At 40.8% G+C, this 27385-nt stretch overlaps 2 protein-coding genes across 7 annotated transcripts in view; one reads left to right on the forward strand and one right to left on the reverse strand.

Moving 5' to 3' along the window:
* Window positions 1-27385, forward strand: part of CCDC148 (coiled-coil domain containing 148) — a 408125-nt gene that overhangs the window by 289464 nt on the left and 91276 nt on the right. The gene's annotated exons all lie outside the window — the stretch shown is intronic.
* UPP2 (uridine phosphorylase 2) overlaps window positions 15892-27385 on the reverse strand; it is a 44069-nt gene continuing 32575 nt past the window's right edge. Inside the window, exons 7-8 of one of the 3 annotated variants that reach the window (XM_029224764.1) lie at window positions 18215-18257; window positions 15892-17377 (exon numbers count right to left, since the gene is read on the reverse strand). In XM_029224764.1, the coding sequence (XP_029080597.1) occupies window positions 17341-17377; window positions 18215-18257 (80 nt within the window). In that variant the 3' untranslated portion in view covers window positions 15892-17340. Of the gene's footprint in view, window positions 17378-17936; window positions 18258-27385 lie in introns of those variants that run through there. The other 2 variants (XM_029224761.1, XM_029224763.1) reach the window with 2 other exon arrangements.

Raw genomic sequence — 27385 nt, forward strand, 5'->3', positions numbered from 1 at the left:
CCTCAGGGGCACTGATCCTATCTGGCCTCCACTTCTCCTCCCCACTTGGTCCCCGTGCATCCTACTGGTTCACTTTGGGGTTCCTCCCATCTCCTTGGGTGTCAGAGTCCCTCACCAGCGGCCAGCACGTGCCCTAGTTGTGGGGAAAAACTAATTCTGCATCTTCTCACACGGCCATCTTGACTTCCATATATCAGTCAGCAACTGACTGCTAACTGCATACCAAGGGTATGTTATAGGTGCTTTGCATGTATGAAATAATTCAATATGCAACAACAACCCTGTGAGATATGCACTATTTTTAGCTGTGTTGTGTAATTGGGAAACTAAGGCACAGGAAGGTGACTTACCTTGCCCAATATTACACAGCTCATAAGAACCTAGATTTAAAAACCAGGTAACCTGGCTTCTGAGCCCTGAACTCTACTGCCTCCGATCTCAGGATTTGCCAGTCTGGCCATCCTCTGATGTCACAAATATCTAGAACTATGCTGAGAATCTATAGGAAATGATGGGACATAGTCACAAGTCAGGCATGGGGACTCTTCTTTGGATTTTTACCTGGGTATGAACTCAAATGTATCATAATGGTGTGATTTAAGAAGTGCTGAAAAAGTCCCCTAGGAGCCCCCGTTATCTGGAATAGATGCTAAGTTCCTTCCAATAGTTGAAGCACTTATGAAAATGTGAATCCTCCAGGAAGGCTATTCCCTTTAGCCATCGTTTCCAAGGTCTATTCCATAGAACTTTCTTTCCCAAGATCTATTCATGCACCAAATACTGTAGTCCCAGCTAGTGAGTCTAAAAATAAGGCCTCACTTCTTTTTTATATATAAATGGTTTTGCCATAACCACCATCCAGTATTTTTACCTGTTTCTCTTCTACACGTTTTCGGAAATGCCTGCATGTTACACAAATGCGTCCTGGTTGAAGCTCGTCATTGTAGACAGCCCTGTGGCTCCATCCACAGGTCCACTGCTCAGCAGATCATCTTTTGCCATCTCATATCTGGCTTCACTTAGGCAGTTGCTGTTCTTCCTTCAAGCTTTGCTCCAAGCATGAAAACAGAGAATTTCCGTAATTCCACACACTAATAGCCTGTAGCAATTCACAAGACTTATTGAAGGCTTGGACGCTAAAAGGGGATTATGATCAGAGAAATAAGGAATGAATATACTAGTTGTGATCAGAGACCAACTCTTCCACAGGTCTCCCACCAGCCACCATTCTCCTTGGCATTGTGTGCCATGATGTGGTAGTGGCCAGCCAGCCTACATCCAGGAGGGAACCTGTGTGCCTCCTCCACCTAGAGGCCAGCCTCCAACAATCTCAGTCCCCAAGGGATGAAATGATTCCACCCCTTTAGAGTCTTTCCAGGACTACTGATGGGGGTAAGGAAAGAGGGCTGTGGGGAGGTGATGCAGAGAAAAGTGAAAAATCCATCCCTTCCCAATGGGGTTGACTTGCCCCAAGTGCTCACAAAGTACCCATCAGAAGCTAGCACTCAGTGCCTTCTTCAATGAACTATTCATTATTGAACAACACTGTGTTGGGTACACCAAGAATTCACTGCACCAAACCCAACGTGTTACTTTCCAATCTCTTCTCCAGCATGCTGTGAACACTGGTCCAACCCCATACCTTCTGGTCATGGTTCAGTCACTGCCCCAAATCTCCTATAAGCAAATACCTAGGCAAGAACACACAGAGCACTCAGGAACAAGGACAATGTTCAGGCATAGGGTAGTCTAAATGTAGATTTAGAAGAAAAAAAAAATAGTTCTTAGTGTTATCATTCTGCTAAAAAATAAATCCAAACACATTACTAAATGAAACTTAATATTTCAATTTGAAGCATCTACATTTAGTTGTTTCTACTGTATTCAGGTCTTCCAAAAAGAACGGTGATGTATGTATATTAAAAAAAAAAAAAAACCCGCATGCTGTAATATTGTGCATTAAAAGTAGCAGAAAGCAAGCAAGCAAGCTGGGGTTAGAGACAAACCACTCCAAACCCATGCAACTTTGTAACCAGAACACTAACATTAACATAAATGTTACCTGGGGAATTAACTGGGACCACCCAGGAGACTACCATAGTAAATGAAAAAAACCCCAGACACAGCAGAGAGGAAATACTGCTAACACCTCATTTGGAGCACAGGTGGTAGGTGCTGAGAAATGCCCTTGGAAGTGGGCCTCTGAGCTGGCAGTCTGCTTTTGTGGTGGGCCTGGGAGGCAGCATGAGTTCAGGCCATGGCCGCCAAACTGAGTAACCCCAGCTACAGCAGGGCCGCAGGCTGCCAGCTCTCCTCATCCGTACCCTTTGCAAAGAGTCAGATTTTCTCTCAACCTGTTCTTTCACAGAGAGTGAAGTGGTTTCAAGTGTCCTATTTGTGGGGAGTCTCCATTTCACCTCCTTCACTGTGCACAGACTAAATGCCTGGGCTTTGGTTTCTACACCTGACTCCATGCCTCCTCACTCTTGCCCCCTGGAACAGAGGTCAGCAAACTTTTCTTTAAAGGGCTAGATAGTAAGTATTTTCACCGTTGCCAGTCATATGATGTCTATTGAAACTGCTCAGTTCTGCTGTTGTAGTGCGAAAGGAGCCAGAGACAATATGTAAACACTGGGCCTGGCTGGGTTCCAATAAGACTTGACAAAAACAGGAGAGGCGATTTTGGCTCCCAGACTGTAGTTTGCTGACCCCTGACCCAGAGAAGCACCACTTTCTGTATTGTGTGTTCATCTGCTTCTGGGATATGGGCTTACTCTTTGTGTTTTCTCTCTCTTAAGGATTTCCCCTTATTTCTTGTGAGCTTAATAAGATGTTTTAAAGTGTCTTTGTGTGATTTATCCAGATCTGGGTGTTTCAGGGTGGTAGAGGGAGTTTTGTAAAACCTAGTTCTCCATCCCGTTGGAAACAGAAGTCTGGTATGTCTTTTTCTATCTCTTTAATGTCAATCTTCAGTATTATGTTTTAGAAGTTCTTCCATAAATAGGATATAGCTGGATTTTGTTTTACTTTTCAATCTGATAGTCTCTGCCTTTTAACTGATGAGTTAAATTAGTTTACATTCACTATGATTACTGGTATCTTTAAATTTATTTTAGTCACTCTATATTATATTTTCTATTTATCATGCTATTTCTAGTCTTTCTTTTTCTTCCTCTTTCTTCCTTCTACAACATTAATCAAGTTTTCCTTTATTCTATCGTTTCCCCTTCAGTTGTTTGGAAATTCAACATTTAACTACCGTTCTGTGGACAGTAGCCTTTATATTTTAAATATGCACAAGTAACTTAATAAAGTCTAGTGTCATTACAACCTCTACTCTCCTCCCAGTGATGGTGGGCCTGTAGGACCCTCCACTGATCCCACTTCAGTTTTCCATTTTAATTTTATCTAGTTCTGGGTTTTAATCCCCCAAATTGATATTTCAGTCAGTTTTTACCAATTTCATTTCTCACCATTGCTTCTTGCATTCTACACATTCTTCTGAGCTCATTTCCCCTCCGAAATACATCTTTCAATTAGTTGTTCTTGCACTTCCCTGGTGGCGCAGTGGTTGAGAGTCCGCCTGCCGATGCAGGGGACACGGGTTCGTGCCCCAGTCTGGGAAGATCCCACATGCCGCGGAGCGGCTAGGCCCATGAGCCATGGCCGCTGAGCCTGTGCGTCCGGAGCCTGTGCTCCGCAACGGGAGAGGCCACAACAGTGAGAGGCCCATGTACCACAAAAAAAAAAAAAAAAAATTAGTTGTTCTTTCAGCAAGTATCTAAGTGTAGGGAATACTCTCCACCTTTGTTTTTTTTTGTTTTTTACATCTTTATTGGAGTATAATTGCTTTACAATGGTGTGTTAGTTTCTGTTTTATAGCAAAGTGAATCAGTTATACATATACATATGTTCCCATATCTCTTGCATCTCCCTCCCTCCCACCCTCCCTATCCCACCCCTCTAGGTGGTCACAAAGCACCAAGCTGATCTCCCTGTGCTACGCGGCTGCTTCCCACTATCTCTTTTACATTTGGTAGTGTATATATGTCCATGCCACTCTCTCACTTTGTCACAGCTTACCCTTCCCCCTCCCCATATCCTCAAGTCCATTCTGTAGTAGGTCTGTGTCTTTATTCCTGTATTACCCCTAGGTTCTTCATGACATTTTTTTTTGTTAAATTCCATATATGTGTGTTAGCATACAGTATTTGTCTTTCTCTTTCTGACTTACTTCACTCTGTATGACAGACTCTAGGTCCATCCACCTCATTACAAATAGCTCAATTTCGTTTCTTTTTACGGCTGAGTAATATCCCATTGTATATATGTGCCATATCTTCTTTATCCATTCATCCGATGATGGACACTTAGGTTGTTTCCATCTCCTGGCTATTGTAAATAGAGCTGCAATGAACATTTTGGTACATGACTCTTTTTGAATTACGGTCTTCTCAGGGTATATGCCCAGTAGTGGGATTGCTGGGTCATATGGTAGTTCTATTTGTAGTTTTTTAAGGAACCACCATACTGTTCTCCATAGTGGCTGAACCAGTTCACATTCCCACCAGCAGTGCAAGAGTGTTCCCTTTTCCCCACACCCTCTCCAGCATTTATTGTTTCTAGATTTTTTGATGATGGCCATTTTCTGACTGGTATGAGATGATATCTCATTGTAGTTTTGATTTGCATTTCTCTGAAGATTAATGATCCACCAAAGAACTGTCAACAGCTGCCGGCTTTTCTCTGATGCACCTGCTAGTGTTGGAGGGTCTCCTGCAGAGGCGGGAGATGCTGTGGCTCACCGAGGGGATAAGGACACTGGCAGCAGAAGTTCTGGGAAGTACTCCCTGGCGTGAGCCCTCCCAGAGTTCCACCTCTGTTTTTTAAAAAGTTTTTATTTTGGGCTTCCCTGGTGGCGCAGTGGTTGAGAGTCCGCCTGCCAATGCAGGGGACACGGGTTCGTGCCCTGGTCCAGGAGGATCCCACATGCCGTGGAGGGGTTGGGCCCGTGAGCCATGACCGCTGAGCCTGCGCGTCCGGAGCCTGTGCTCCGCAATGGGAGAGGCCACAACAGTGAGAGGCCCGCATACTGCAAAAAAAAAAAAAAAAAAAATTTATTTTGTTATTCATGCCTGAATAATATTCTACCTGGGTGTAAAATTCTGAGTTGACAATATTTTTTTTCATGACTCTAAAGATATAATGTCCTAGATAATCTAGTATCTTTCAGGTTCTGTGGCTGCTATTGAGATGTGTGTTATCAATCAAATTGTTCATTTGTAGAGAACCCCTCTTTCCTTTTTTGTTTACTTTTAACATTTTCTCTTAGTTTTCTTAGATAACTTTACTACAGTATTCCCATGTGTGATTTGCCTTTATTTATATTGTGCTTCTTGAATATTTATGTCTTTTACCAATTCTGGAAATTTCTTAATCATTATGTTTTTGAATATTGTCTCTTTATTGTTCTGTGTACTCTTTCTTTCTAGAACTTCTTTTAGAAATTTATTAGATCTTCTCATTTTATTCTTACTCTTACTTTTATATTTTCCATCTCTATTTCTGTGCTGTATTCTCAGTTGTTTTTTCAGTTCTATTTTAAAGTTCACTAATTCTTTCTTCAGCTGTGCCTAATCTTCTATTTAACTCATCCACTGAACTTTAACAATTACAAATTTTTTCATTTTTGTAATTTTCCAATTTTGAAATGTTTTGAAATTTTACATTTTATTTGGAAGTAAAATCTGGTTCTTGGTTTAGTATAGTGGTTCAGACCATATACTCTGGTGCTATAGACTGAAAGTTGTGTTCCCCAAATTCATATGTTGAAATCCTAACCCCCAATGTGATGGTATTGGGAGATGGGGCTTCTGGGAGGTGATTAGGTCATGAAGGTATAGCCCAAATGAATCAGGTTAATGCCCTTGTAAAAGAGACCCCAGATGGTTCCCTTTCCCTTTTTGCCATGTGAGGTTACAATGAGAAGATGGCCATTTATGAACCAGGAAATGGCTTCTCACCAGACACTGAATCTGCTGGCACTGAACTTGGTCTTTCCAGCCTCCAGACTGAGAGAACTAAATTTCTGTTGTTTATAAACCACTCAGTTTATGGTATTTTTGTTATAGCAGCCCAAATGGACTAAGACATTTGGATAGAGAATGTTTTTGTACAAACTTCAGCTCTGTTTCTTATTAGACTTGTGACCTGGAGCAAGTTACTTAATCTCTCTGTGCTCTAGTTTTCTCATCTATAAACTGGTAAAATAATAATACCTCATAACACAATATAACAGTGTTGTTTGAGGATTAAATGAATTAGTATTTGCAAAGCATTTTTAAATTAAAATTGGAATTTATTTTATTTATTTATTTTTAAAATTTGTTTATATTTTTGACCATGCCCCGTGGCCTGCGGGATTTTAGTTCCCCAACCAGGGATCTAACCTGCGTCCTTGGCAGGAGGAAAGCCAGGAGTCCTAACCACTGGCCTGTCAGGAAATTTCCTTGCAAAACATCTAGAAAAGTGGTCAGTGCTGTGCTATTATTATTATCATCATCAACATCATTCAAAGCAGCCTTGACTTTTTCCATTTCTCATTTCTGTGTTTCAATTACTTCTGTTACAGCTTTAATAATTTTAAAGATATTCTCTTTGGTAGTCACTTTCTATATCCCATCTAGTAACTCAAATTCTTGAATATAATCTTCCTGTATTTTATGACCATTTACTGTGCCTCACACAAAAATTGTTACGTACTTATTCTGTGACTTTTTATCATGAGCCTCATATTCAATGAGGCTGAATATTTTGTGAAAATGCCCTGCCACCTGTCTGTGTCTGTTGTACCATGTAGTTTTGCTTTTACTTATGCCAGGAGTGCCAGGGACATCTCTGTTCATAACCTAATTTTCTGTTTGTATTTTGAAATGGGGTTTCCTGGAATGCAATATAAATTTAAACTCCAACCCCAAGTAAGGATCAAGCATGGATTTTGTATCTCTCAGGGAATTACATGTTTCCCCCCACAGGTTGCCTAGACAGAGGCAGACAAGATTTACTAGGGTCTCCTCTGCAGGTGGGCAGATTTTTTTCTCTTGAGTCTTAGTCCCAACACCTCACCGAAAATGTGTCTACGTAAACTTTAATTCCAAGCCTCCAGGCTGTCAGGTCACTACTCTGGCTTTAAGTTTCTTCCTTCCTGTTAGCATCTTTTGATTCTCTTCCAGAAATGTTTTATGCAGCGTTTGCAGGTGTTTCCAGTGCTTTGGGATATGTTAGCTCTCCATCTTGCAGAACCCTCAGTAGACTTCTTTCTTCTCACAACATTATTTCACAACTGTCTTCCTTCCTTACTAGTCCCCTTCCTTCTCAATATTTCATTTTTCATCTTATTATCTTCCCCCACTTCATACCAGTTTCTTTCCTTACCTGGCAGTATATTTCGATCCTAGAGAGTCCCATATGTGCTATGACAACCTGAAAAGATAAATAGCCTTATTAAATGGTCTTTTACTGTCATTGAGATGCCAAAGTATTTATACCAAGGGCAATACATAACTGCATTGCAAAACTGTTGCAGGCAGTTTTCATTTTAGCATCACAGACTTTGATCCTATAGGAATATTTCCTGATTTTGCTCTTCTTCTCTTCTCTCTACTGAGTGTTTTAGATTTCATCATTGTTTCTGATAGCTATTGATGTGTTAGTCATATTCTCTTACTGCATTCCTGACTCTGATAAACTGTGCTTTGAAAAATAACCTTGGTTAATTATACTATCTTGAGGAAGAGTGCCCAGACTGGCTGATACAAAGATTCAGGCCTCCTTGGTAGATATATTCCTATATTGAAGATGAGAATATTAGGCAAAACAGTCTCTCTACTGGTAATCATAACCATACCCAGCTCCTTGCTCTGATTTCTCACTCACCAAGCAAGCTTCTTAGAGCCAATGTGACTCCTTCTGTAGAACACAGAAGCCCATTGTAGATTGCCAACCAGCAGGCGTGATTCCATCAGGCCATATCGCATGAACTTTCTTTCCAAAAATTAGGAAATTAGAATTTGGTATTATAAAAACCACAATACAGACCTCATTGAGCTTTTACTTTTTATTGTAGTAAAATATACTTATCATAACATTTACCATTTTAACCTTCTTTTGAGTGTACAAATCAGTGGCATTAGATACATTCACATGGTTTTGTAACCATCACCACTATCCATCCCAAACTGAAACTCTGTACCCATTAAACAATAACTCTCCCTTCCTCTTTCCCTCAGACCCTCATAACCACTTCTTTCTCTTTGAATTTGACTATCTAGATACAATAATTGTCCTTTTGTGTCTGCCTTATTTCACTTAGCATAATGTCCACAAGGTTCATTCATGTTGTAGCATGTGACAGGATTTCATTGAGCCTTTACTTTTATTTTTAAATTTTATTTATTTATTTTTGTTTGGTTTACTCTAAAAATTTTTTTTAATTTTTAAAGGTTACTTTTCATTTACAGTTATTAAAAAACATTGGCTATATTTCCTGTGTTGTACAATACAGCCTTGAGCCTATTTTATACTTAACAGTTTGTACCTCCCATTGCCCCACCCTTATATTGCACCTCCCCCCAACCACCAGTTTATTCTCTACATCTGTGAGTCGAGCCTTTACATATATCCTCTGGGAGATAGAAGATTCTTTATTAGCCACAAAGCCATAAGGAGTTTTATCTAAATAGATACTGAGATCACTGCTGACATCTCTCACTCATCAGCCCTTTAAATGCCACTCTCTCCCACAGCTACTGCTCTGGCTCTGTCATGTTTGAACTTTCCTTAGCCTTTTAGCAAAAGAAAGACTTTGGAAGCACATTATCTTCACATGAGAAGGGAATTTTTATTCTGAAGTACGTAAGCTGTTTAACTTATTAGGTGAAAATTTGAAGGCACAGACCTTCACAGTAGGGGAGCTGCCTAGTCTAAAAAGAAAGCAATGCCTTTGACAGCCCCAGCTTATCTTTACTCCATCTCTGCCCTGTGAGATGTGCCCTCCTACTGTGAGAGGGAGCTAGTCACGTCCTGGTCACCTACACCAGGTACAGTTTTTTGTTACCAGTAATTATCTCAGCCTTACTCCTCCTCCTTCCTCTTACCCCTTCAGACTGCCAATCAGTCCCGCTCTATGTGTTTCAGCCACTTCCCTTTGCCTGGGAATAAGGTCCAAACTCCTTACTCTGACTTTTAGGGCCTCACATAATAGAACCCCAAATCACCTTTCCAGATCCAGCAAAACAGGATTCTTTACTATTCTTATATATGTTCTGTATTGTCCTCCTTTGTCTTATTTCATGCTTTTTCCTTTGATGGCAACACCCGCTTTAGAGTTTCTTTCAAAATTATGGCCCTTAAATAAAGTTCATCTCAAATATCCACCTTGTCCAAGGAACCCTTTCAAACTTTTCCATCTCCATTCAATCATTTCCCCTGGTAAGTCCTTAGAACACTTTTATTTCCACCTCTCTTTTCAAGTCTATCAGATTATCCTTGAATTGTAGTTATCCGCACATTTGCCTTAGTGCCTCAAACTTAGTAGGCTGGGAATTGTCTAAAGGAGGTGACTGTGTCTTGCTTTCCCACAACACCTAGCACTGTGACTTGTGCAAAGTAGGTCCTTTATCAATATATTTTTTCTATCATTTACATGTTAACTTAGAGCATGTCCATGGCACTGCAACCTTGAATCAATCATGGAACCAGTTCTAGAATAGGTGTGACCTCTGGAGACCAAGGGGAAGGAGAAGGACCAGGCAGTGTAGGAGGCAGATCTAGCTAGTAGATTCGTGTCCACTGCTGATTATTTACCCAGCGTAAGTGGGACATGGGTAACATTTTGTTTACCCCATCATTGGTTCCTGTTGGTTACAATGTCGGGAGGAAGTGCAAATGCAAAGGACCTTAAACTCAGATGAGGAAATAAGGTTGGGGCTTCCCTGGTGGCACAGTGGTTGGGAGTCTGCCTGCCAATGCAGGGGACGCGGGTTCGTGCCCCGGTCCGGGAGGATCCCACATGCCGCAGAGCGGCTGGGCCCGTGAGCCATGGCCGCTGGGCCTGCGCGTCCGGAGCCTGTGCTCCACAGCGGGAGAGGCCACAGCAGTGAGAGGCCCACGTACCGCACAAAAAAAAAGAAAAAAAAGAAAGAAAGTGATATGGAAGTGAAAAGAAGAATCCAGATTTTTAAGGATTTGTACTTCCTTTTTTAACAGAGGAGAGAGCAAAATCAGATTACTCAGATGATTTCTGTAACTCTGAAATGTCCCCAGTGCTTCATAATGTTAATGATTAAGTTACTATAGAGAATAACAGATTTTCTAAGAAATTTTAGAAATTTAGAAAATAAATAGACACAATCTTAAATTACTACCTTCTGGAGGGTAATTTTTGACTAATCCTGTACAAACTAGATGATACCGGTTTCTAGATTGTTTGCCTGATGATTTTTTAAACTATGTTATACTTATAAAAATAATGTCCAAATCATATTTAAGGTTTCAGGGGAAAAGGTGATTTAATGGTGGGCTTTTATTCTCAAGTTAAAATTGCTATGCTCAGTTTTTAGAAAAATAAATGTTACGTTGATTCCAGACTGAGCAACACCTATTTAGGAGGAGTGAAAAAGCAAATAAGAAATGAGGAATGGGCTTCCCTGGTGGCGCAGTAGTTGAGAGTCCGCCTGCCGATGCGGGGGGCATGGGTTCGTGCCCCGGTCCGGGAAGATCCCACATGCCGCGGAGTGGCTGGACCCATGAGCCATGACTGCTGAGCCTGCGCGTCCGGAGCCTGTGCTCCACAATGGGAGAGGCCACAACAGTGAGAGGCCCACATACCGATAAAAAAAAAAAAAAGAAAGAAATGAGGAAAACCCTTGAGGAGTAAATAATGAAGCAGGTTGCAAATTATAAGTATTTTTAGTTCTTCATCTTAGGAGACATTGGATGGTAGACCCCCACTGGCCAATATTTTAGAATTCTTAAGAGATAGAGAAAGTCCAGGAGGACTGAGGAAAGAAATGTTTATAGAGTTTCTTTATTTTTTAAAAAGGACAAAGAAAGACCCTAATAACTAAGGATTGCATTTACTTAAGCTCTGATCCTGAGATGAAGATTGTAGATCAAATCCTCAAAAAATCTACTTATGGTATAGACATCTAGAGGCACACGGGATCCTGGAGAGGAACAGGGTGGCTTTATGAAACTCAGTATGTCAGACAATTTTAATTTCCTTCCATGACAGGGTGATGGAACATGTAGCTTGGAGGCAAGCAATAGAGGCCATTTATCTGTCTTTTACTCAAGCTTTCAATTCTATAATACATGGGATGCTCAGCAGCCAGCCAAGAAAGTGTAAGTTGAACACCCTGTTTTTCAAGCTGCAAGTCCTGGAGAGTTCCAGGAGAATTTTAAATACAAGCATACATTCTCGAATAGAGGGTTATATCTTTTTTTAAAGTGCTCTAGCAGTTAAGAAGAAAAATACTAACTTCTGTTTTGCAGTAAAAGAATTATCATTGAAAGATCTGCATATAGAATGACTTTAGCTTCTTACATTTTTCCGAATGGTTTTTGGTCCCCAGATGTATTTTGGAGGCTGTATTAATGGATCCCAGCAGGAACCAGATGGTACAATTAAACTGGGGAACTGAGAGAATTTCCTGAAAGGACTATCCACAAAGGGGTGGGCAGGATTTAGGGAACAACAAAGGGTGGTGTAGCTGGAACAGCTGTTACCAGCCCTGATGTGAGGGGTCTGGAAGGGAGCAATAACCAGAACCTAGAGGACAGCAGTATGACTAGGGCCATCCAGAGGGACTGTGGCCTGTGGTAGGGGACACAGGTATCCTGCCATGACTCAGCCCAAGGAAAGTGTGCAAACCCATGAAATTATATGCAAACTCAGGGGTATACATGTGAATGTGCATTTTTCTGCTGAGCAGGTCCATAGATTTTTATCAGCAGTCTCCAAAATGAATCCCAAATGTTAAGAGCTATGTTTTTAAAAGAAGGATATAAAATTTAAACTCACTTTGTTGTATTTCTGAAGTTGATAGTTTGTAGTCCTTGTTAAGTACGTACAGGGTGCAAAGCATTAAATAACATTCTATAACTGGATAAAAATGAACCAGGAGAAGTTATTGAGTGTATTTTGGACCAAAGATTGTGTTTTACTAAGATTGTGTTGTGTGTCAATGGTCTAGTGTGTTTGGGAGTGAAACATGGAGCAGAGGAACTGGTCTGGCTGTAGCAAATTACACGTAGCAAATTACACTGAATAATGTACACATGTTACTTGGAAAGGTTGGTCAAGGGATAACATTTGGGCAAAATTAACTTGACAGGTAGTCAGCTATGTATTTGCTTTAATTGGTTGATTGATTGTGGTTTTGTTTGTTTTTTGGGTTTTGTTTATATATGTACACACACACGCGTGTAATTCATACATATGATATATGTCTTAGCTGTGGGTACCATAACAAAATAACAATGACTGAGTGGCTTAAACAACAGAAATTTATTTTCTCACAGTTCTGGAAGCTACAGGTCCCAGACCAAGATTCCAGCTGATTCCATATCGGTTGAGAGCTCTCTTCCTGGTTTGCAGATGGCAACCTTCTCACTGCATCCTCACATGGACTTTTCTCAGTACATGTGTACAGAGAGAGAAAGAGAGTGAGCTCTCTGGTGTCCCTTCTGATATGGACACTAATTCTATCAGATCAGGGCCCCATCATGTGACCTCATTTAACCTAATTCCTTATAGACCCCTATCTCCAAATATAGCAACACTGAGGGTTAGATCTTCAACATAAGAATTTGGTGAGGGGAACACAAAAATTTAATCCATAACAATATATATAAATATATTAATATGTATAATTAATTCACTTTTACTGTGTCAGGCACTGTGCACGTTGCTGGAGATATAAAATGGTTAAGATATTGTTCCTCTTTTTGGTGAGAATGCTAAAAATCTACTCTTAGCAAATTTCAAGTGTACAGCACAGAGTTAAACTATAGTCACCGTACTGTACATCAGATCCTCAAAACTTATCATCTTATAACTAGAAATTTGTACCGTTTGACCACTTAGACCAACATCTCCCCATTCCCTGCCCCCAGCCCTTGGTAACCACCATTCTACTCTCTGTTTCTATGAATCTGACTTTTTTTTTGGATTCCACATGTAAGTAATACCATATAGTATTTGTCTTTGTCTGGTTTATTTTACTTGGTATAATACCCTCCAGTTTCATCCATGTTGTCACAAATGGCAGGATTTCCTTTTTTTATGGATAAATAATATTCCATTGTGTGTATCTATCTATCTATCTATAGATAGATACAATGCATTGTGTGTATGTGTGTGTGTATATATATATATATATATATATATATACACACACACACATACATACACATATATATAACACATTTTCTTTATCCATTCATCAGTCAACAGACACTTATGTTGTTTCCATAGCTTGGCTATTGCATGAAAGGTAACTATGTGAGGTGATGGATGTGTTAATTAACTTGATTGTGGTAATCATTCCACGATGTGTGTATCTTATCAAGTCATCATATTGTACACTTGAAAATATATACATTTTAGCTGTCAACTATACCTCAGTTAGAGAAAAAAGATACTGTTCTTGTTGAGGAGTAAGAGTCAAGTAAAAGAGCTTGACCTTTATATAACTAGTCCAGTGGAGGCACCATTGAAAGACTTCTAGAAGTTCAGCTGGAGGAGTGCCTGCCAGATTCCCAGACTCTTCATTCTTTTAAATCAGTGCCTTTTGACCCAGGCTGCACATCACCAGGGGAAATTTTTTTAATAGGGTTTCCCAGTCCCACTTCCAGAGATTCTCATTTAGCTGGTCTGAGATGGGGCCCCAAATGGTGGTTTTTGAAGGCTTCCCTGCTGACCCTAACGTGCAGCAGTGTTGAGAGCCACCTGGAGTAAAGGCACTGACACACACACCCCTCCCCCACCCCACACCCCACACTCACCGCTACACTACACTACACTCTGGCTCTTGGAATCACGGCTAGTTGTTCTTCTTCTGATGATTAGTTCACATTTTGTCTTAGAGATGCTGTAAAATTTTTCTCTTTATGAAGCAGCTGCTAGGCAGCCCAGAGCCAATTCAGCGCCTCCTGTCGGCTGGTGCATGGACTGTATGCGATGCATCTTGGTATTAGCTTCAGGCTTTGTGCCAATGATGCCCCTTCCCTTCCCTTTTCCTTTTTCTTTCCCACTTAGGTCTAATTTGTACTATCTTGATGTGCTTTTATTTATCCTTGTAAACTGTCTCTGATTCTTTTGGGGAAGAGGGAGGGATATGGATTTATAATGAATGAATGAACAAAGAAAAAACACACCAAAAATACATGCAACACCCATATACAGAAATCACCAGAAGAGTTTTTGCAAGCCTGTCTGTTTCTTGAATAGATTTCTAGGAGGGCGAGACTCCTAGAGTGGAGAAGGTGGGGTTAGAGGTGAGGTGAAGAGCTGGCTCCCAGACTTAGCGCAGGAACAGGTGAGTAGTGACTGAATGCCTGCATCTGACAGCACTCCATGGCAGTCGAAGGGTAGAAGGAGGGCAGTCGAAGGGAGGCATGAGCCTCCCAAATGAAGACAAGCTGGGCAGCCATTATCCAAGTTCTTGAGAAAGGACAAGTGTTCTCAGCATAGCCTACAAACGAGGACACACTGATATCTTCCTAGTGCAACCCTAGTTCTAAGGGAACTAGATGTGATGAACTGAGGGGGAATTAAACTTGGAGACCTTCCTGAAGGAGGTGAATCTAGGGTTTGGTTTTGACAGAGGGGAAAGACATGTGCTATAGCAGAAAGCAAGAAGCTCTAGACATCACCACAACTCTACACTGATGGTACAGAGGACTTTCACCCCGTAAAATGAGATGTCCTGGGAGGGACAGCCAAGGAGAGCTGAGATGACAAGGGACTGAATAAGGAAAGGATAAGTCTCGTAAAGACTAGAGGCATTTTAGTGAGAGTTTATGAAGGAAATGTATGAAGCGGATTCATTCTTCATTTAACAAACCTTTACTGAGCACCTAGAATGAGACAGGCGCTGTTTGGGTGCTTGGGGTACAGCAGTAGATAAAACAAATGCAGTCTTTGTCCTCATGAGCCTTATAGCCTAGGCACATTAATTCTATAGAGACACAAATCATGACATAATTGCAAGCGGTGATGAGTAATTTAAGGAGGCTGCAGAGGGCGTTGTGGGAGGCTGTGGGTGGGGCTGGGAGGAAGCTGGCTTGAGGAGCAGGAGGGCTGTCCACTGGTGGACAGGTTGGAGAGCTATCTAGGAGAATCAACTCATAGGACTTGGCAATTGTTTGGATGTGGGAATGAGGAAAGCAGATTTGTCAAAGAGGTGTCCCAGGTTGCTGGCAGGTGCGTGCGCATACACACACCCTTCCACAGGAGCTGAGGGGAGGACTGACTGCAATTATTTCTTTCTTCTCTCTCTCATAACCTCTCTTCTTCTCTCAATAAAAAGGAAAATAAGATTTTCCAGGAACAGGTAAATAAAAGTTCATATTGAAGGCTTACGGAGAACAGTCTGAAGTAGTTTCCACCTGGTCTAAAAATATATATGAAACACAGTGAAAACCACACTAATGACCTCAGTATTATTCTACCTTACTTTTAGTTCTGATGCTGGTATTTGATGGTGAATTACTGGGATACTTTAAAAATTGCACTCCGAGCATATCTATTGCCAAAAAAGTTCCCAAACTGATGCTCCTCTCAGGAGATTGTTTATTGTCTTTGATTACAAAGAGAAAAAAGAGGTCTCTCTCATGGTTGGAATTAAATTTTATTTGAGCCACAACAATATAAATATATGTACACAATGTTACATGCTATTCAAGATTGTAAGCTCTCCTCCACCCTTCCGCCATCCATGCTTCCCAACTCTTAAGTGTATCAGCCTTAGAAGAACCCCCCAGGAGGCATCAACTCATACAGAGCAAGGTGTATTCCCTAAGTGACGCCATGCCTGCCAGAGGGTCAAACTGAATAGGGGTACAGGTTGGGTGCAGGCAAGACCTGCTTCAAAGTCACACGAAAGGATGACTTTAACATCCTAAACGCAGGTCTAAATTCACTTGTTATTAATTCCTCAGCCTATGAAGTTAATATTGAAATGAAATTTTAAAAATACAGCCTCGGGCTTCCCTGGTGGTGCAGTGGTTGAGAGTCCGCCTGCCGATGCAGGGGACACGGGTTCGTGCCCAGGTCCGGGAAGATCCCACATGCCGCGGAGCGGCTGGGCCCATGAGCCATGGCCGCTGAGCCTGCACATCTGGAGCCTGTGCTCCGCAACGGGAGAGGCCACAACAGTGAGAGGCCCGCAAACCGCAAAAAAAAAAAAAAAAAAGTACAGCCTCTTCAAAATGCATTTTCTTAAAAGAAAAATAATTGCTAGAAGGTGATTTAATCATTTGTGATTTCTGAAGAAAAATGAAGATCTTTCTTTGCATTTCCAAGGGTTTTCATTTGAAAATCAGTGTGTGATCTAGAGTTGTTACTTTTTGTGATAAAATCACAAACATGGGCAAACCTAAGCCTCTAACCTTATTACGTGGTGCACTGAAATCCTGCAGGGGAAAAAAAAGAAGTATGGTCACATTTCCCTAAGTGTAGCTTTTTCATATAGACCTACATTACACTGACACTTTTTTTCTGTAAATATTTTGAATATGCATGATCAATTTCTGTCACTTGTCCAACATCTAGAAGTGCCTGACAACGTTCTAACATGAATTTCTGGATTAGTTTCAGAAACAGAGTGACGGGTAACTGTATCCACAAGTGGTTGATCTATTTTGATGTGAACCTAATTAATGCTGCATATGAAACTCCAAATGTCACAGTACAGGAGTTTTACAGTTTTAATTATTAGACTGACTTAGCTAACTCATTCTAAAATGAAATTTGAATTTAATTTAATGTAAGTTATTAAACTTTTACAATAAATTCTTTTTTTAAGAGAAAGGGTTGTATAAAATCATTCAATTATGATTTTAGCATGTGGATGAGAACTATATAAAATTGCCACAAATAATATATGACTTCAAATTATGACTGGAACTACAAACTTGCAGGGAAGGATTGGGCTGGCCAGCTATGATGTCTGGTCACGAAGTCCAAGCCGCTGTTTGATGAATCTGGAGATTAGGAGCTGAGGCCGTTTCTGGTACTCCACCAGAACATCATGGGGAGAGTTGATCTGGTCGCATTCAAGTCTGTTGAGAAGTGTCACACAGACCACAGCAGCTAGAAGAGCAAATAAGACCATTACCAAACAAATGGGTTTATCTTTTGCATAGAAACATTAACCAGACACCCCCGTGTCCCTAGCACATGTACTTTGTGTTGTTTTCCCTTTACATAAATGCAATCTACTGAACCTTCCAGACTTCCATATGAATTATAATTCATATTTCTGTGGACTCCCACCAAACACTCCACCTAAATAAGTTAATTGAAATAATTTTCAGCACTCTCCCTTCTCCTTTCCCCTATAATTGGCTACATTAAGGCTTAGAAAAGATTTGTGTTCAAGATAAGAACAAGGAGGGATCTTTGCCATCCAAGATACACAAACCTCCAGCTTTCTATCCCATTTCCAATTCTTAGAGCAGGATTTTCTTTTTCTTTTTTTCTTTTTTAACATCTTTATTGGAGTATAACTGCTTTACAATGGTGTGTTAGTTTCTGCTTTATAACAAAGTGAATCAGCTATACATATACATATATCCCCATATCCCCTCCCTCTGCATCTCCCTCCCATCCTCCCTATCCCACCCCTCTAGGGGGTCACAAAGCACCGAGCTGATCTCCCTGTGCTATGTGGCTGCTTCCCACTAGCTATCTATTTTACATTTGGTAGTGTATATATGTCCATGCCACACTCTCACTTCGTCCCAGCTTACCCTTCCCCCTCCCCGTGTCCTCAAGTCCATTCTCTACGTCAAGCAGATTTTTCTTACTTCAGGATATAACTAGAGAGCTAGCCATTTTTTTCCTGAGATGACATTTTACTCCTTGGTGCAGTGTTTGAGTTTGCCTACTGGAGAGGGAAGTAAATAGAGAAGAGACATGGCCACTAACCTTGGGAAATAGCAATAAAGGCGAGTACTGACTCTTTTGAAATCTGAGAAAAAAAAATGAAATGATATGCTTAAATGAAATGATATGCATAAGTGATATGCTTAAGAATCAGCTCCATGAAGGAGCACATTTATTAGCATTTAGTTTCTAAAGAATGAGGACAAAATCTTGTGATAGTTACAAAACTAGGGGGAAAGAGCAAACATCTTTCTTTTAAAAAAAATGAAATTCTCATTTTTGAAAACACACCATAAAAGCGGCGTCTTTGGTTTGTTCCAGCAAGAACAAGAGAGAGACATTGGGTCCCCTGCAAATTCTTTATCATCAGTTTCACATGAAATCTTTGATTTCAAGGAATGTGGTTATACACATTGAAATCAGTGACAACCACTTTGAATTGACAGCAGTGTCACAATCTCTATGTTCATCTGCATCATTTTAAAAAGGATTTCAGTGGATCTGGGATTAGATGTAGCTACAGTCACAAGCTTTGAGGTCATGAAGATAAAGTTGGGTTTGAGTGTGATATTTATTTCTTTGAATTCTGCACTATCTCAGACTTCTGGATTTGAGAAGGCGAAATGGACTGTAATCATAATAGATGCTATCTTTTTTGTTTGGTTTAGCTCTTGCTATATGCTGCGTATTTATGATACCATTTAGACCTCAAAGCTGTGCCATGAGCTAGCTCTTATTTTTATCCCCTTTGGACAAATGATGAAATGAGGGCTTAGGGAGGTAAAATGGCCCAGTAGGACACAGCTAGTAAATAACCAGTCAATTCCCAGCTTCATAAACTGCTGAGAAGACACTCTACTTCCCATCCCTCCTCCTCTGCACATGGCGAACCATAAGGCAGACAGATCAGTCAAACTGACCCTCCTGTTCAGTGAACTGAAAAGCAATTGAAAATATCCAACTTGAGCTGAGTCAAGTATTTTCATCACCTAGTACCCTGTTTATTCAAAACTCATTCAGTTGTAAAGTAAGTTGGCCCAACAGGTAAACAAGTAAATGGAAGAGCTAGAAACTTCCTCGGCTTTTCAAGTTAATGATCAGCAAGTCTGTGATGGCTGACATGAGCTGGTGGTAGCAGGGAAAAGATGAAAGTACTTCTCTAATCCTTCACTTGGCAGAAGGATAAAAGGAAACACGTGCTCTGTACTTGTCAAGGAGCGGGAGCTGACTTGACTTAACGTCTTCTCCGGCTATTTCAAGGGTGAGGCCAAAGAGGGACAAGAACAGGTCGTCGTGATCTCAGTGGTGTTTTCTTGATGCTAGAGGACCCATTAACAAGCAGCCTGTAATAATCTTGTCGTCTAAAATTACTATTTCCACAAGCAATTAAAAGGGACTAATTTACCCAAAACAATTTGTCAAAGTTAAGCCTGACAGCTTTGCTACCATAATCCTCAGGTTGGGCAGGCAGGATGGCTCCTGCAGAGAGGCATTCAGTGACCTAGCTGTCACCAAGGAGGTTGTCAGCTAACTGACCTCAGGCTGCAATGGGATGGGAACACACCAGTGTTAACGTGAAGCTCAATGTACCCTCGGCCACACCAGGAACTCCCAGTGATTCTAACTCTTTGATTGTTTTTGGTCCCTTTGCAAATCTGATGAAAGTTGTTAACTGCAACCTCTTTTCACAAAAATACACATATGCACATACACACAAAATATTGTATATAATTTCAAGGGTTTCAGGGCTCCTGAAGCCCACCCTGAATTATTAGAAATCTATGGTCCCCCATGGATCCCTGCTTTAGCTCCACCTCTGTGATTCAGAATGGAGTTCCAGGAAGGTTTTCCCATGAATTGTAGGCAAAGGCAGCAATGTGAGGCAGAAACTCCCTGTGCACAGCAGAACCAAACAGGGCTGGGTCTCAGAAAATGGCAAAGCAGCAAAGGTTGGCTTTGGAGTGTCCAGCCTGGCCCTTAGGACTGCCCCTCTCCCACCTCTCCCCGGCCCTTTACAGGGAGCCCTTCACTTCTCAAGGTTTGAGCTTTTTAGGCAGACCCCATCTTTATTTCTCAGGTGCCTGGTATATAAAACACAGAAACCTCAACAACCCAGAACCTTTGCACTTCCTCTGTCTCCTCTGAGACGTCTATCACAGGCTGTTGACTGCTAATCAAAAACCAAGTGGAGAAAATTTATATTCAAAGGATCTGATCAAAGCTAAGGAGCATAGGAACAAGTTGTTCATCTAGACTGGCATTTCTGAAAATGTGCTCCACTGGCCACTTGCATCAGAACTAGAGCTTGTTAATAATGCAGATTTTTAGGCTTTATCACAGACATACAGAAAAAGGAGTGAGGAATAAGAAAGGGCAGTTAATCTGTACTTAAAACAAGAAACTCAGTTAAATTATTTGCACATTGATATTTGACAGCTATTGCGTTAAAGACTTTAAACTCTATCATGAATTAAATCAAATTAAAGCAAATGTTCATACCTGCACCCTAGTACTTTAGGTTCCCAGAGAACCAAGATTTAGCATTAACTCTATCAAAAATTGTCCCATATCTTTTATAGAAGTATTACTAAAGACACTGTCGATGTAATATAGCTGATAATTTCACTTAAGTTTAACATTTGGATAACATTTTTATGACAAACCTTAAATGCTTTCTTTATAAGATAATGAGAGCTGTGTAACTCAAAGTGTTTCCATTTTCAACTTGGCCTCTAGGAAACTCAGAACTAAATCTAAGTATTTAGATTTAGTATTGCCCTACCAGGTAGCTCTTTGATATTGAGAACTCCCCATCCACTCCCTTAAATACATGCCTCTTATTCTCTTTACCTTTGCTTAAATTATTTATACATTCATCTTTTATTGAAAGCTGCTGCTAATGCCTTTTAGAAAAAGGAGAAAGTATAAGTAATCTGTCGATAGATAAATATGATACTCTTTTACACCTATGGAATAGTGCCGGGAAAGGGGGTGAGGAGGCAGGAGATAACAGGGCTAGTCCATCTTCATTTTGATCTGGCTGTGTTTCCTTAGACAGGTCACTTTTTACTCTCTGGGTCTTATTTCATTCTCGGAGAAAGGAGCAGGTTGGACCTCAAAGGTCTTGCTCAGCTTCTGTGCCTCACATTATCTTGGTATGAGGACCATGCTGTCATCTCCAGGAGGTCCAGCTGCAAACTTGGGGACTTGTGCTTCTGCTGGGTGCTGGACCTCCAACCAGAGATGTGTCAGGATGGGCAGAGGATGTGCCTACTGTGCTAGGGGCAGAGGCTCCAACAGGGAGAACCCAGGGAGCCCCACTGAGGTCACAGGTGGGAAGAGGCAGGTCACAGGTAATGCCAACACAAAAAAAGTTGAATCTGTGGCCCCAAATCATTCTCTAACATGTGAGTGTCTTGGTACAGGAAGGCAGGAGTAGGATAGAGGACAGGAGAGTAGAATTAAAATGAATCAAACAAAACTCTAGACACAGACCTTGATTTAAAATATGTAAAAACCAGCAAAGCAAGAAGAAACAATTTTTTAAAATCCTGTCTTTATAAGCGTAATAAATGAATTACTTACCATTTATGCTTGATTTCCCAGACACACCCTCTTATTTTCTTGGTAAAATAATAACTGTGCATACTACTGAATAAGTATCAATGTAATGCTTTATTTGATTCCAACACTAACCATCTTGGTATGTGGTTAGCCCTTAGGGGGTTTGCTTTCTTTCTAAAGTAGCACAGCTAACTTTTAAAATAGAAAAACCTGCAGGGTTTTTTGTTTGTTTGTTTGTTTGGTTCCTCTGAATAGAGATCTGAACCTTGTGCATCCATGGGAGGCTGCTGGGAAGACTCAGCAGGGCATGGTGCAAAGGGACCTCAAGTCAGACAGAGCTCGGTTCCAATTGCAGCCCAGCTACTTCTTATTTACTGTGAGAACTTGGGAAAGTTATTTAACCTCTCTGAGCCACAGTATCTCTCAGGAGATACTGTGAGGGTGAAGAGCTGCAATGGGTTGCCTTTTGCCTTTGTGTAATAATATTTCAAAACCCCAATTTTCCTCATTTTTGAGTTAAGAAACGGTCCAGTTCCAGACTGGGTATAATCTTTAATCCTTGTTGTAATATCTTCTTTACTTTATCAGTGATCATCCTGCAGTTCCCAGAGCCCAATAGCCTTCATTTCTGGGACCAGCAGAAGGATATAAAATGGAATTAAAGCCAGATTCTGCTCCCTTTCACTGAGCTGTAATATTATGAAGACTGAATACATTCCCAAAGTTCCCAGTATCTGTCAAAAGAAATAACACTGAATTCTTCCATTACCCTTAAAGAAAATCCACTGTGTGTGCTGCCAACAACTAAAGACAAAGATTTAAGTGAAACTAATCTTGGATAAATATTATGTTTCGTATATTGTCATGCAAGCAAGCTTGTGTCAAAAGGCAGCAGGCACTGTCTTTTAAAGATGGATAAAAATTGAACGTACTTATCACAAGTTCACAGTGCAAAAGGATTAACATCTTTAATCAGAATGTTAGGGGTTTAATTAAAGTAGATTTTGCTTTAAGAGAGGGACAGATATATGCATATTATAAAACCATAGATGAATGCATTCATACAGCATTGTACAGTGGGTTTACCTTGTTCTGAAGGTTCAGCCTTTCAAGGTAGAATAATTTTGTGACGGCCACTATTTCCCTCACCCAAGTCCTTCTTAAAGCAACAATGGATTCCCACTATTATTTTTCAGGATAATGAGATCAGGATAACAGTAGTGACTTAGGGGTGTCCGTGGCCCCATTTCAAGCAGTTTGTCCACCTATCAAATATCAGGAGATCCAAGGGCTACAGCTATAGCAGAAGTATTGTATGAAATTTACAGCAAAGGGAGGCTTAACTTTAAGGCTTTGCCTCTTCCTAGTTGGACAATTATGTGGCACTCCGAAGTCCTTTAGAAAATTCCAAGCCATAAATGTAGCTGGGTAATGAAGGAACCAGTTGAATTTGTTATAGCCGTCTTCCACGGTCAGTAGGGGTTGAGTGGTCATTCTGTTCACTCATTTGTTCATTCATTTAGTAAATATTTATTGAATGCCCATATGGCAGATATTATTCTAAGTGCTAGAGATATAGCAAAAAAAATGACAAACAAGGTCCCTGTTCTCATGCTACTTATACTGTAATGGAGAAAGATGCTAAATACTTACCTCCATGCATTAATACATGTAAAATAATATGTAAGTTAATATATAAAGAAAACAGAAATGTAGTCTGGTATAGTGGTAAATGTGATGCAGAGAAATGAAGTGGAATGGGTGAATGAGTGAGTAAGTAGAATGAATGTGGGTGAGTTTAGTTTAGGTAGTCATGCAAAACTTCTCTGATGAAGTGAGACTTAAGGTGAGATCTTATATTAATCATAAAGATAAGAAGTGGTAATCCATGTGGTCCCAGGTGAATGCAGAAAGATCTGTTTTTGCACCGGTCCAAAGTCAATGACTGACTCCTCTGAGTTAGGACAGTGAGCCTCTAGAAGACTCTTGTTTAAATAAAAAGTTGTTATTTATTAGCCATCATTGCCTTACTATGAAGTCAGATTGGTTATCCAGTCATCTGGTAGTATTAAAGGGACATAAAAAGACCATTAGAGAAGGCTGTCTGGAGAGACTGGGTGGAAAGGGCCATTGCTGACAGTGGGAGAGGGATTGAGGGGGAGGGGCACTAGGCCTGGGAGCCCTGAGCTTTCGGTGCCAGATGAAACACATTTTCCAGTGTCACTTAGCACTGGTATATAACCTCCCTAATAAGTATGTTAAAACAGCTGCTTGTGAAGTCTCTCTCAGCCCTTCCCCAAAGCAAGCTTTTCTACCTCATACAGAGCTTTTCCAAGCTTCACTGCTTTTGCGGAAGGATATAATGAAGTGGGGATGAAAGATAGGAACATGGTAGCATCATATGCATGGGGTTTTGGTCTGTTTCCTTGGTCTTCCTGTACCAGGAGTGCACCTTTGGAAACGGTGGTGTCTGAGGTAGATAAAGAGTCCCTGTCACCATGAAGAAATTTGGACAGAAATACTCCCAAGAACTACAGAATTACAGAGTTACAGATACAACCTTTAGTGTGCATGTTGGCAGCCCAGAAAGGGTCTGCTCAATGGAAAGGCTGCAGCAGTGGCCTGGAAGAGAGCTATTGGCAGGCCGAAATCGGCTACCAACAGCTCCAATAGCAGCAGAAAAAGGAAAGCGCAGCATGGGGCAAGCTAGAGAGGACAGAGTCCAGGAAGGTACCTGCAGCTGGCAGAGAAAGCAAGGTCACAAGGATTCGTGGCAAGGACAAAAAAATCCCTCATAACAGAATAATGTCGCCGAAGCTTTGGTAACACCCTCAAAGAGAGAAAGACTAGGGTCCGGGGTTCACAAGCCTAGAACTCTCTGGCTGCCTCTTAAGAAAGAACTGATGCTCATCACTAAACTTACATCAGGGCAGCAGTTTGTGACGTGGCATTTTATGTTTGACTAAACTGGTTACCAAATTTTCCTCCATCTGCATATCAGGTGGAGCGATGACGCAAGTGACCGCTTGCTGTTTCCATAAGAAAGAAATGTGAGGAAACATTTCCTGGAGCAGAAGTATCTGAATCCAGGTGTTCCTGCAGGTCATGTGCTGGTTAGGCTGCTGCTCAGGAAAGGGCAAGCTGCCCGCCGCTGGGGCTCCCACTCCCACCAACTTGTGGAGAGAAAAGCAGATGCTGTTGTTTCCCTGAAAGGAGGTATTAATGATGACCTTCGAAAGAGGACAAGGATGCACTTGCATCCTTTACTCATATGTTACAAGGATTTGTGTGTACATTCATTCTGAGATGAGAGTAGTGGTTCTACAATTAATCTCTTCTTGTGACCTATAACTCCTTTCTAAAATGTTACCGCATACATTTTGTTTGTAGTTTTGTATATTAAAATTGATTGACAATAAGGACAAGTATTAGAATTAAAGTTCCACTTGTGATCACATAAGGCATTATTCGGCTGTAATTCTTTACTTCTTTGAAGATTTCTTTGGGGCTGGGACACTAGACTCTCCAGGTATACTGCCAATTGCACTGACAACTCTTCCTTAGTTTCTGCTGGATCTCCCTCACCTCCCTGACTTGAAATTTCATCTGTTTCTACACTCAGGCACTTTGTCATCTCATTTGTTACATGGCTTTAAATGCCATCTATATGCTGTCAACTTCCAATTTTACTTCCCCAGTCCAAATTTCTCACCTAAACTCCAGATTCATAAATCCACCTGCTCACTTAGCCTCCATTTGATGTCTACTGCAGTACCGCCAAATCCTCACCCAATTTTTTCTATCCCAACTGTGATAACTCACTCCATCCTTCCAGCTGTTCAGGCCAAAAACCTGGAAATCGTTTTTCACTAGCATTTCGCTCCAAATTCCCATCAAATTGTCAACAAATCCTGTTGGATTTGCCTTCAAGATGTATCTAGCATATGACTACTTCTCACCTCCTCTACTGTTGTTGTACTGGTCTATCATCTCTCCCTAGACTACTATATCAGCCCTCTTACTTCTCTCCCTGCTTCTGCCCTTAACCCCAGTAGGATCTTCCCAGATCAGCAGCCAGTGTGCTCCTGTTCAAACGCAAGCCAGATCCCGTCACCTCTCTATTCAAAGCAATGACTTCTCATATTTCTCAGAGTGAAAGTCACAGTTCTCATAGGGACCACACAGTCCATACTCCCTCCATCTCCTACCCTTTCCACTGCTGTCACTCCCCTCCAGTCACACTGGTCTCCCTGTTTCTCCGTCACACTCTGAATGCTCCTACCTGGTAACCTTAGATTTGCATTTCCTGGACTCCTTTTGCCCAGACACCCACGTGGCATTTTCCTAAATGGCACCTTCTCTGTGTACCTTTCCCTATTTTAATGTATGGTTTCCCTCCTCAGCATCTAACATATTACCATATTATTATAGATTGCTCTTTGTTGTTGTTTGTCTCCCCCCTAGACTCCGCAAGGGCAGAGATTCTGTCTGTGTCATCCTCTGCTCTGTCCCTACTGCTTGGGTGCTCAGGCCACTGGTTGATGCACAGAAGTCCTTCTTTCTTTAGGAAGATAATAATTGAGACAAATCTTATCAGCCAAAGATTTGATTTAAAAATCAAGCTTCTTGTATTGTGCTATGCACTCAGTAGGTACACTATAAAACACGTTTGATAGGTGACATATTTTATGGGCTCTTTTCTGAAAAAAAAAAACAAAACTATGAATTCTAAAAAAAGTTGCTCCAACATTTTCTTAGACATCATTGTTCATATTTGGGCACTGCTTCCCACTCAAAAATTATATTTTAGATGGTGCTATTTTGCTTTAGGTCTGAGGCTTTCATAGCCAATTTAATAAAGAATATTTAATTAACTTTTCAGGTTTACCTCTTCCATCCATAAAACTTGAATTTTTTTTAACATCTTTATTGGAGTATAATTGCTTTACAATGGTGTGTTAGTTTCTGCTTTATAACAAAGTGAATCAGTTATACATATACATATGTTCCCATAGCTCTTCCCTCTTGAGTCTCCCTCCCTCCCACCCTCCCTATCCCACCCCTCTAGGTGGTCACAAAGCACCGAGCTGATCTCCCTGTGCTATCCGGCTGCTTCCCACTAGCTATCTATTTTACGTTTGGTAGTGTATATATGTCCATGCCACTCTCTCACTTTGTCACAGCTTACCCTTCCCCCTCCCCATATCCTCAAGTCCATTCTCTAATAGGTCTGTGTCTTTATTCCCGTCTTACCCCTAGGTTCTTCATGACATTTTTTTTTGTTAAATTCCATATATGTGTGTTAGCATACAGTATTTGTCTTTCTCTTTCTGACTTACTTCACTCTGTATGACAGACTCTAGGTCCATCCACCTCACTACAAATAACTCAATTTCGTTTCTTTTTATGGCCGAGTAATATTCCATTGTATATATGTGCCACATCTTCTTTATCCATTCATCTGATAATGGACACTTAGGTTGCTTCCATCTCCTGGCTATTGTAAATAGAGCTGCAATGAACATTTTGGTACATGACTCTTTTTGAATTATGGTTTTCTCAGGGTATATGCCCAGAACTGGGATTGCTGGGTCATATGGTAGTTCTATTTGTAGTTTTTTAAGGAACCTCCATCCTGTTCTCCATAGT

This window comes from Monodon monoceros, unplaced genomic scaffold (genome assembly GCF_005190385.1).
Source record: "Monodon monoceros isolate NGI ecotype Baffin Bay Population unplaced genomic scaffold, NGI_Narwhal_1 Super_Scaffold_16, whole genome shotgun sequence".
Lineage (NCBI taxonomy): Eukaryota > Metazoa > Chordata > Mammalia > Artiodactyla > Monodontidae > Monodon > Monodon monoceros.